This window comes from Rhipicephalus microplus, chromosome 7 (genome assembly GCF_043290135.1).
Source record: "Rhipicephalus microplus isolate Deutch F79 chromosome 7, USDA_Rmic, whole genome shotgun sequence".
Taxonomy (NCBI): domain Eukaryota; kingdom Metazoa; phylum Arthropoda; class Arachnida; order Ixodida; family Ixodidae; genus Rhipicephalus; species Rhipicephalus microplus.
In genome coordinates this window covers 5775361-5787442 of record NC_134706.1, presented here as the reverse complement: position 1 = coordinate 5787442, position 12082 = coordinate 5775361, and the positions used below count along the sequence as shown (strand labels likewise).

Genomic DNA, 12082 nt, shown 5'->3' with positions numbered 1-12082 from the left:
GACGCCATCCTAAATGCCTTGGCGAACTTCGGAATCGGGGGAGAAATGTTTCGATGGATTCGGAGCTACCTACAGAGGAGATCCTTCTTCGTGCTCACTGCGGAAGGCCGCCCTATTGATCATTACACCGCTCGTTGCGTTCCACAAGGCGGGGTTCTCAGCCCTACGCTGTTTAACCTCACGATCATTGGTCTTGTACAAAGCCTACCTCAATCAGTCAATATACTGACATACGCTGATGATATATGTATCTGGGCTTCAGCAGTGACACGACTCCAGGTACGCGCACGGCTCCAGAAAGCAGCGAGAATAACGTCGACGTACCTCCAAGCTCGAGGCCTCACAATTTCTACCGAGAAGTGCGCCTTAGTCCCTTTTACCCGCAAGCCCATGATCTGTTATCCTGTTTCTATGGACAACGTGAACCTTTCGTATATTAGACGTCACCGATTCCTGGGCGTCACTATCGACAGAGATCTCTCTTGGAGGGCTCACATCTCGCACTTGAAGAAGAAGCTCAGCTCTATCACACACGTGATGAGATTTCTCGCTGGTAAAACGTGGGGCACATCAGTGTCATCTATGCTTCAGCTGTACCGAGCGCTCTTCTTGGGATATTTGCGGTATAGCACGCCCGTGCTTTCCAATGCCGGAAAAACTAACATAAGTGTCCTGCTAAGCATTCAAGGCCAAGTCCTCCGCACATGCTTGGGGCTACCACGGTGCGCTAATACGTTAGCAACAATTGGTATTGCTAAAGACCATCCGATCGCGACATATATAACTGTTGACACACTCCGGACACATATCCGTCACATATCCAGAGTGCCTAACCACCACCTTGCTAGCTTGCCACTAGAAAAACCAAAGGCAGCGTTTTCCAAAGTTGTTGCGACTAACCAGAATTCCATCTCGTGGAGATTCTCGCCCGCAACCATACCACTATCTCCAGAGTGGTGCATGAAAAGACCGACTGTACACCTTGAAGTGCCGGAAATATCTAAAAAGGCAAGCCTGTCATCTGCAGCCCTCAAGCAGATCTCACTGGACCTTTTGCATTTGTCATATGCTAACCGAATTCATGTTTACATGGACGGTTCGGTCTCGGGAAGGTCGACAGGTGCCTTTGTCATACCATCTCGATCAATCACCGTCAAATTCAAGACATCACATGTCACGACATCTACGGGATCCGAGCTCGCCGCTCTTCGAGCTGCCGTGGAGTTTGTAACGCAAGAATCCCCTAGTAGATGGGCCATTTTCTGTGACTCCAAAGCAGCCCTTCAATGGGTGCGAAGTCTACGACATGAAAACTACCACCAGATGGTGTATCGTATTAAGGAAATTTGTCATCGCGCTGCTGATCAAGGACACGACATTGTTTTACAATGGTTGCCGGGCCACTGTGGCATCAGTGGTAACCACCTCGCCGACGACGCTGCCCGATGTGCCCACGATGGAGCGCCCACACTGTTAATACCCTTGTCAAGAGTAGACGCAGCTAAAGAACTTCGTCACATCGCGCATAATGCCCGCTTGCGCACTGGAATTCTCCACCTAACTCCAATAAACGCCCTAAGAATCTGAAGTCATTACTTCAGAAACAACTGCCATCCAAGATTTCTCGACGTGACGCTAGAATGCTGTGCCGGCTGTGGACTGGGGTAGCGTTTACTAAGTCATTCAGCCATCGCATTGGCAAGGCGGATTCATCCATGTGTGAAAGCTGCAACTGTATAGAGACTATTGAACATCTCGTGTGCCACTGTGCCCAATTTGATGAAGAACGCCGGACTCTCCAGTGTGCCTTGAATAGACTCGATGACCGGCCATTTAATGAAGCAAATATCTTAGGAGCCTGGTCACGCAGCACATCAGCACAGAAAGCCACACCAGCCCTCCTGAGATACTTGTCAACAACTTCATTGAGGGACCGCCTGTGAAACTCGGCATTGTGTGTGTGATGTGACATGTGTCTATCCTTCTCTCTCTCTTTTACTCCCCTCTCCCCCTCCCCATGTGTAGGGTAGCAAACTGGACGCATAGTCTAGTTCACCTCCCTACCTTTCCTACATTCCTTCTCTCTCTCTCTCTCTTGGCCATAACGGTAATACTTCAGGCCTGCTGAGCTTGTGATCGGTGGTTACGCTATTTGTAACAATGCTTTAGCGAATTTATTCAATATTATTTTTTATCTCAAGGAAAGGAAGAGCACAATTCAGCTTATTCGTACCACCTATTGAATCATACCTATATAATATATCGGCAGCAGGAGGTAGTCACCGGCAAATGTACCTCCAACATGCTAAAAAATTCAGGGGGCTTAAAACAAGGTAGAATAGGGCCTTCGCTTTTTTTATACCTAAATACTATTATAACATTGAGACGTTTGAAAAATGTATTATATTCTGTAAGGTATTTTTTCTCACCCCACCCTGCAATAATGCCCATTCGGGCTATGTAGTTTGCACTAAAGAAATAATAAATACGTAAATAAATAAATAAATAAATAAATAAATAAATAAATAAATATAAGCAGATGGCCCCGCTGCAGTGGTCTAGTGGCTAAGGTACTCGGCTGCTGACCCGCAGGTCGCGAGATCGAATCCCGGCTGAGGCGCCTGCATTTCCGATTGAGGCGGAAATGTTGTAGGCCCGTGTGCTCAGATTTGGGTGCACGTTAAGGAACCCCAGGTGGTCGAAATTTCTGAAGCCCTCCACTACGGCGTCTCTCATAATCATATGGTAGTTTTGGGACGTTAAACCCCACATATCGAAGTATGCGCAGATGATACAAACTTGCTTCTTTCAGTTGCTAGTTATAGAAGCTTAATGACGCAAATGAGGTACTGGCAAGGTTGGCCACGTATACAAGCATAACTGTTTAAATGTAAATGCATCAGAAACAACAGATAACTATTTCATGCCGAAAAATAAACAAACCCTTTATCAAGTCCCGTTAAAACTTGGCAGCTCAGAACTTCAAATAATTCGCCGTACAAGTGTCTGGGAATAATTGCCAATGAACACACGTCTTTAAACGCCCATACTGATAACCTATCTGGGGCTATATAAAGAATGTCGGGAATATTATCGCGGGTGCGTTTCTCGCAACCTAAAGTAGTGCAAACATCAGATTTCGGTGATCGTTAAAGAACCCCAGGTGGTCGAAATTTCCGGAGTTCTTCTTTACGGCGTCTCTTATGATCATATGGTAGTTTTCGGATGTTAAGTAACAAAGATCAATGTCAAAGTAGTGAAACTTCTCACCTATTTATCTAGCGCTAACTACTGTAATCTGTTTTGGGGTACGACAACGTTCACAAATATTCGCAAATTACACGTCATACAGAAAAGGGCAAGTCGTGTCTTCGTAAATGTTCTTTTTTTTTTTATCGCAGTCACACCAGTCCCATATTCTGCGGCATGAACATACTAACTACCAAAATACTACTGCCCAATGCTTGTGAAATCCTGCCACACAGGATAAAAAGGCGACGTACTTTTAGGGAGCATTGCCGTCCTGAACCACCGCAAGGTATTGCACAACATCCGTTTTAATCACACGTAGTTTATCCCACGCACAAGCACTAAATACGGCAACCAAATGCCTTGCTTTCTTTCTAAGTTTCACTAAAGTATCATATCTGGCGTCTGAGTAAAATTACACATGCGTATTTTTTTCCTCCAAGTGTCTTTTTCTCTTATCTGTTCGTATACGTGTACAATTTGACCTTAGTGCCAATCTCGTATTTCTAGTATTGTTACACTCTATTATTCGATTCATATGTATAAGAAGTAGTTAAGATATTACTCGTATTTTTCTTTCAATTTCACCTTTTCAGTTAATTGTTTTCAGTCTACACTCTTAAAAAAAAAGTAGTGCTACTTGCTACTTTTGGGTAGTAACAGTTTGTCACATATGTTACAACCCTGTTAGTAACGGGAGTTAGTAACGGCAAGCGTAGTCACTGTTACTACTCTTGCCGTTCCTAGCAGCAGCTAGTAAAAGCAAGGGTAGGAATCCTTACTACCGTTGCTGTTACTAACAGCAGGTAGCAACAACAAGGGTAGTAACTGTTACTGGCCTTGCCATTACTACTTCCTGTTAGTAACGGCATATGTAGCAATAGTTACTACTACTCCCATTACTATAATATGGTTGTAACATATGTGACAAGCCGTTGCTACCCAAAAGTAGCAAGTTCCACTACCTTCTTCCAAAGTTACGAAGCTAATATGTTAGTAATCGATGCTACGTTCTTACTAGCTACGGCTGGTATGGAGGTACGACAGACTCTTCGAATACACAATTGTGTGCACACCAGGTTAGTTGAATTGATTATTCTGATGGCCATATTTTACCGAGAACATTGTAGCTGTAATGAATGCGACGAAAATGCGGGTATATATACCAATAATATAGATATGCACTATACATATAAAATCAGAATAATTGCCAATGTATTGCATCATGGTATTTAGCACTTTTTCTTGGAAAACACCTGGTTCTGTTCCACACTGCGAAATATATTATCATGAAAGACACTACGAACACACCTCCAAATTCACTGCTGAGTGTCAACGGCCGTATAAAACCACAGGTTTATGCGGCTGACATTGTCAGGAACAAAACAATGCATTGTTCCAAAAGCCAGGGAGCAATGAAATATGCCACACAGTGCATTTTTATATGAAAACATTTATTGATAACACACGTCTGTAGGCATAACTTAAGTTGCCTTTTCAAGCGATGATATTTGCCGTATGACTAGCGGCATCTGCTTTGCACTTGTCGGCAAGCCACAGAAATGTTCAAGTAGAGTGAATGTTTTTTTGTTGGCGCCACTGTACTTGACATCGAATATCCAGTATATTTCCATAAGCGCCGTCATACCTGCAATTACATCAAGCACCTCTACACTAAGCCCTTCAAAGCTCGCAACTATGTTTGTAGCTTCAGAGGCATTTTTGCCCTTCAGCGAAAGGGCAGGGTAGGTGTCCTGTAAAATGAGTAATACATAAAATCAGCATCACTGATGAAAAGTATACTAGCTGATATAAAAAAAGGTAAAGCAAATAAGCTCACCGGTCCCTGCAGAAATCGCGGCTGCTCCTTTAGGAGCATGGGCAGCAACTCGACAATGCCAACGGCAAAGCGATCTGTTGACGAAATATTTTTAGGCACATCAAACTTTCACATATAAGGGCATTGACAGTAATACTCCTATGAAAATGACTTATAAAAGTTTGGAAATTTGGGAAAACTGGAAAAGCTGGCAAGCTTCTACACGTACATTTCTTTTCGTCACCATCCAGTGCCTCGACTTCTTCTTCAATTGCTTTCACAGCTTCCTTCGCGCAACGACGACACTTCGCAAGCTCAAAACACCGGTCTCCATACCGGTTTATAAATTCCAGGACCTTTTTTTCTAAGTTAACGCCAGTGAGAGCAATGAACTCCTCATGAAGCTAGAACGACAAAAAAATTGTACCGAATCACCAACAAATTTGCAACTATCGATAACATAAAAAAACTCATTGTTAAGTTCTCTCACATACATTTCTGCAGCAGGATCAAAACCACAGCTGTTTCTGCTCACCATTTCAGCCTTTGCCAAAGCAGGGTATTTCAGCACCACATCTGCTGTTGATGGCCTCATTTCCTTCATCCACTTCTGTCTAGATGGTCTTGTCTGCTCCATAGAATCACCGAGTTTTTGCATGTCAGGAATAGGCCGCTTGATTTCTTTCACCATGTAGTCAATATGGCTATTAATTGTAGCCTCATCATGCTGAGAAGCGACATGTTGGGAGAGATCTACAATCTAATCAGCAAAAAAAAGATGGTACTGCACAGTGAAAGATCACGACAAATGACATGAAATAGGCAGACATGAAAACTCAACTTTTTGCTAGCTCAGTTGAAGAATGTTGGCATTTTTTTGAACTGGACATGTGTAGAGAACTCAATTACAGGGTTGACTTACGTAAGAGAACTGAAGCAGTGTGTACTGATACCATCTTGCTCTGCGAGTGTGTCATAAATTATGTTAATATCAAAGTTCTCACAATGATTCTCTCCAATGTCGACCACCTCGGCACTTCACCACTTCCAAATTTACACCTTGTGAACCAGCATATCGCAAATGTGTGTGTAAAACCAGTGAACCACGCCTCCTACCTATATCAGAAGGAGTCTGAAGAGGTAACACTGATTTTAAATATTGCCAACTGCGGTGTCGGTGTTAGAATACAAGAGTTGTTGCCTTTATATGTATGTCATATATGTAAAACTTTGACCAGATATTAGTTAGTAGTGCTTGTTCTTTCATATAAAAAGAAAGTTTGAAAACTTGAAATTTCGAACCTAATATGTATCTTGCCTCCCCCCCAAAAAAAAATGTTCACCTCTAAAAAGCTTCTGGAAAAACATTGGTTTATGTATAGTTACATGGTGTAGTCAACAAATAAAGAGCAATAAGGAGCTTTTCTAATGTAGAGGACAGACAGATATTGAAGCCAAGCATAGCATATGGGCATTGTTTATGGTGGCCACTGAAAGGGCATTAATTATCGCTGGTTGGAGCTTTCACATCACATGCTCACTGAGCTGCAGTAGTTTGATTTCACCTGTCCACTTATTTCAGTACTCATGCGAGTTTAATAGTTGAATCAAAGGATTGTCAGTCACTTTCAGTGATAAGTATGGTGCAAAATGTAGAACACAATATTTAAAGCTGGAATGATGCATGATGTCAATAACAAGCTGATACCGAGCAATAAATCTACTACTTGCTAACCAAGGAGCATGGAATCAGCCAAGTCGGGAACCTAGCTACAAAATGAAGAAAAGAATGAGGAATCGAGCAACATGCCCGCGGCACTTGCTGAAACGCCGAGTTTTAAACATACAGGGACACATAGAAGTTTGATAGAGCGTTACCATCTTGACTCAAATAATAGAGCCTTGCATGAAAACTGTGAAAGTTGTTGTTTTGTTCTCCATAGGAGATAAGATGATTTTTTTGTTTACCAAATTTATTTTGTCTTATTTTGCATTTACTATACTTTAACTGTCAATATGGCCCTGAAAACTTGCCTGGCTTCTTAATGTGTTGATATGAAGAGGTTATATCGTTAAAAACATGAATAATGTTTTACTTCAGTAGCTCACACATAAAATAAGAGTGACTTCATAGTTGAGTTCTATGTACCAGTCCATTTGACGTTTCACTTACCACATGGCAGTGCCGCTTAGTATTGGTGCTTTCTTCTAAGTCTTTGCGTTTTCCGTAAGCTGCTCTCGCTGCTTGAACAGCTGGAACTGTGCACAGAGACTTCCTCATATATGCGAATTTGTATTTCAAGGAGACTTTCCATGAGTCCTGGAAACAACAATTTTTTTTATTATTTCAAATTTCCGCACAGTGGACACTGTCCTCTTTGAACATGGTCACTTTTGAAGCAAATGATTCTTTGGGAACCTTGATACACTGCTTTTAACCTGCTATGGGGCAGAAGCAGATTCAGGTGACAATACCTGGCAAATTTAGCTGTTCCTAGTAATATCAGCATATCTGTTGTATTTTAGCTTTATCTGCTCATTCCAAACTCCGGTTCCTGCATTTTATGTATGTGCTGGAGCCATGCGGCATGGCGAAGATCGTGGCATTTCAGTCGCAGAACTGAGCTTGTGTGAGCCTCTATTCAAGCTGTGATTAGAAACTACATATACCATTAGTGGTAATATTCAATCCCCAGAAGCGATGCATTACATCTGTATTTATCCTCTTAAACCGGTGTTAAAGCTTATAACCAGGGCCAGTTTTTAACTTTATTAATGCATGATATGAATATATTGGCCATGGGCACCTAGTTGATGATTATTATCAAACCCTCAAGTTAATGTCTGCCATTATCAGAGTTCGATGAAACGACTCTAAGAACATGCATGGCAATTATTCAAATGTAATAAATATGGGGTTGAAACTTCTTGAATGCTCTCCAAGAACAAAATAACTTGAAGGGCACCTGCAGTCTAGCTCACCAACATGTATGACATCCCAATAAAGTTATAGGAATGCCATTGCTTTAGTGCTTACCCAGCCTGTGCCAATAGTGTCCCTTAGCACTGGATATTCCAACACGAGAGATTTTGCAGCTGCTTCGTAGAGGCTTCCTGGATAGCTGTAAAAAAGAGCAACTTTAAAACCTGTACTGAATTAAACACATGCAAATACATGCCTATACTTACACTGTTATAGTCATGAGATGATTTGCAATCCACCCTACAATGCGGGATTTAGTGTGACTGGACACTTTTCCTGGTTGTGTCCTTTCAATCGCATCCTTAATATCTAAGGGCACAGGTGGTAGCCTATAATCATTTTCACAGCAGGCAAGCTGCTGACTAGGTGACTGCTCATTACTTTCAAGGGTCTTGGGCAGGCTACCTTCATGCACTGCTGTCACTTTGTCAGTTGTGCTGAAAACAGAGGCTAGTAAGTGATGCAGTTTTCCAAAAGCAATATTAAACTTGGCACCTGAAATTTAGGTACTGACCTGCAGCTCATTAAGAAGTTTTCACTGCACACAAGCCTGATTTTATCTTTCTCAGAGAAGACATGGCCAGCTGGTGGGTCCACAAATTCATCATGTCGGACGTTGTATACCTGAAAGAGATTCAGATGTGATGTTCAAATTCCCATAAAGTTACCTCAATAGGCACAGAACCTGAAGTAAGCAGACTACCAATGTTATATTCAATAGCACCCTAGAATCACTTTACTTGTCCTGTTTTTTTTTATTATTATCATGATGCCGTGTGTATTGTCGAGAAACCCTTAATGTATGTATTGTAAAGAGCATTGTAAATTACTCGTCTGGACATTCGGTATCAGTAAGTTCAGATTTGTGAAATAGTGACAATTAAACTTGTGAAATTTCACTGTTTCATAACATCAATTAGAAATAAACAAAAGCATTTAATGATTGCTGTACTAGCAGAAGATAATCACTGTGCTACAACGAAAAACCACACTCACAGTATCTGTTATCTATAAAATACTGTATACGCTAATGGCACAAGTCTTCATTCAATAGACCATGGAGCCTTATATTTTCGCACGTTGAAGGAATTATTAGGCTGCATTTCTTGCGTGCGCTAAGCTGAAGCAAATTTTTTAGCTCTGTTGTTATCTCTGTCGTCAAACTTTTCTTCTACAGTGTATCACAATTTAGAAATTAGAAATGGCTCTAGCCAAGTTCGTAGAGATCTCGACGTTTCGGAACCAATTCGGTATTTTCCTAAGGAGATGACTATATTGGTCATGGAAGCATCTCCCCGTCTTGTTTGACAATGGCCCCTGCTTTCTCTTTCTCTCGCGTATCGGAGGCTGTGAACGTATACAGAGGGAATTGTTCCTAACGACCGGTTCATGTTTACAGGTGTGTTCTGAATGTAACAGCATTTGAACAAGAGCCTCCTTCATAGATTCCTTTCTGTTTCAAGAACAGAAGCGATGTCGAAGTCGATCTTATGATCGTGCTTCTCATATTACTCTGCAAGAACGCTATGCTGCACTTCTATCTTCCAGACTGTTTCTGGGAAACACTTTCTCTGACCTATGTAGCTGGCTTTACCTGGCAGCTATCACCTTTACAAAAATGGCTAAAATTCAAACTGTGTTTCAACATCCAACACCACCGCTTGGCAACACCATAGTTTTTTGCAGAAGCGAAATCATGCGCTAATAAATACAGTGTTGATAGCCCATTAATGTTTCGAGTGCACACATTTCGGCAATGAAATAGCTAAATAGAGATAAAGGATCCGTCGCTATTCCATTGGTAATTTGAATACTCACACACCTAATAATTATTGATGATTTCACTACACAAAGCAACACAATATATCAAAGAATACAAAGCATTAAACACACCTAACGACACCTGCGAGACAGAAATGCCGACCGTGGGGCAAACGTACAGCATTGGTGAACAAGCATCCAGAACACAAGACTGCGCGCGCACGCACGCACGCACGCACGCACGCACACATACACACACGCACACACACGCACGCACACACACGCACGCACACACACACACACACACACACGCACGCACACACACGCACGCACACACACACACACACACACGCACACACACACACACACACACACACACACACACACACACACACACACACACACACACACACACACACACACACACACACACACACACACAACACTTTACGCTAGCTTTGAGAATTTTCAGTTTCTGACGAGCATACCTGGGAGCACAGCTGGCGGTCCCCCCGCCCCTCACCCTATTGTCAATTAAGACGTAGAAGGGGGTCGCCATGTTTGCCCCACTCATTGACACAATAGGGAGAGGGGTGCTGAGTTTCAGAAGGCAGCGCAAAGTCAGCCAGGGTAGTATGCAGATATCTTTTTCAGAGGGGAGGGCACGTTTCTGATCTATAGTGGGTACCGGGCAGGTAAACGTTCATTTTGTTCTGTGTAGGCAGAGCGAAAAAAAATTTCGGGGTGGGGGGAGAGAACGTGCCCGGCGTGCAACCTTCACCCAGCCCCCCTCTTCAGAGGGGAACCCTGCGCATGCCGATGCTAACAAGCAGCTTCTGCACCCACGCTATTTTCACTATGGAAGATACATGCAGTAACCACAGAAATTAGCCTATTCCATGTCCTTCGAAATTGATAATAAGTCTTTCTTGTAGTCCAATTTTATTGATTTCATGTTTTACGTGCGGTACAAAAGTCTTACTTTTTTTTGCTGATCTCCTTACATACCTAACCTCTTAACATCCTAGCTATGCCTTTATTCGTGAACAATCTCGCTCAATTTGAACACCAGGAAACGAACTCAGCGACGGCCACTCATCTTACCAACGCCGTGTCTTGGTGCATTGCCTGCTCGATAACTGGATGACCAAGCGCGCTGCCCCACTTTCCGCTAATGAAAGTTCGTGCGTGCCTCCGAGAGACAGATCGAGTGCGCATTTTTTTTTACCATTTTCACCTCTCATCCTCTACATCTGTCATTCCCACTTCCCCATCCTCGGTGCAGTGTTGTTGAGTTGACCTCCGAAGTGAGCCACAGTTACGAGGCCACACTTATTTCTTCACTTTTTTTTTAAAACCACCCCGATAGCCGATTCGCACCATTACATTATCGCAACACAACCACTGCGAATGCCAGCAAAGGGTGGTTGCGCGCCGCCGAAGCGGAGATTAAACCTGGTTTACATCTCCCATCAGCAACTCCGAGACCACGTGCACGCTTCGCGGGCCGACAGCTCCAGTGAGAGAGCAGGGCAAGAAAAGCCCCACGCTTCGAAAAGCGCGAGCGCATGCTTGGTAAAACTGTTGAAGCACGTGCTAACAACGGAATATAATCAGTACTGTTTGGGCCACTGTCACAATGCAATTCGATGCACTTCAGGATAGAGACAACATACCTCAATCCGGCATGCTTGCAAAGAATGGCCAAAGTCTGTCGTCTTCAAGGCTTCCAAAATGTCCGCCTCCGTCGGTCCACGAGCAGAAATAATCTTCTTGCGGCCTTGAAATGACACCAAATATTGGAATTCCGGCGGCTCCATGAATACACAAGCACGTGGGCGCGGGAGGAAAGCTGCTGACACGTTCACACTGCGACAACCTGCTCTTTGCCTGGCTAGCCACCCTAGCCTGGCTCAGCTTCCGTCGATGTGTGCGCCCCCTGCCGCGTTTCAGTAATCAGCGCCTCCTGAAGGTAACTATCACAACGACGCTGTCTGTTGTTAAAATTTTGAATCTTGAAGACCATTTGGCTCTGTGCAGCGGAAATTTGTCCTGTCTGAAACCTGTAGCTGGCATGCGAAGGTAATAAAGAACATTTTATTCATTATGCCGGTCCAGTTGGGGACAGCGAGTGAGTAGAAGGGCATGAAAAGAGAACAAGTTCTCCCCCCCCTTTTTTTTTCCTGGTCTCTTCTCTCGCTTTCTTATTCCCATTTCATCTCTCCACTCTAGTCTATTATCCCCCTTCCCCAGTGAACCACTGCTCAGGT

The 12082-nt window shown here is 43.2% G+C and overlaps 1 protein-coding gene across 1 annotated transcript; it reads right to left on the bottom strand.

Annotated features, from left to right (window-relative positions):
• Positions 1 to 4684: 4684 nt before the first annotated feature.
• Positions 4685 to 11632, bottom strand: LOC142767236 (sterile alpha motif domain-containing protein 3-like). Its single transcript, XM_075868511.1, has 9 exons — positions 11489 to 11632; positions 8566 to 8675; positions 8258 to 8488; positions 8106 to 8190; positions 7242 to 7388; positions 5604 to 5828; positions 5298 to 5472; positions 5090 to 5163; positions 4685 to 5003 (listed from the first exon to the last, which is right to left on the bottom strand). Exons 1-9 carry the CDS (start codon positions 11630 to 11632, stop codon positions 4734 to 4736), a joined length of 1461 nt encoding a protein of 486 aa, XP_075724626.1. The 3' UTR covers positions 4685 to 4733.
• Positions 11633 to 12082: the final 450 nt, after the last annotated feature.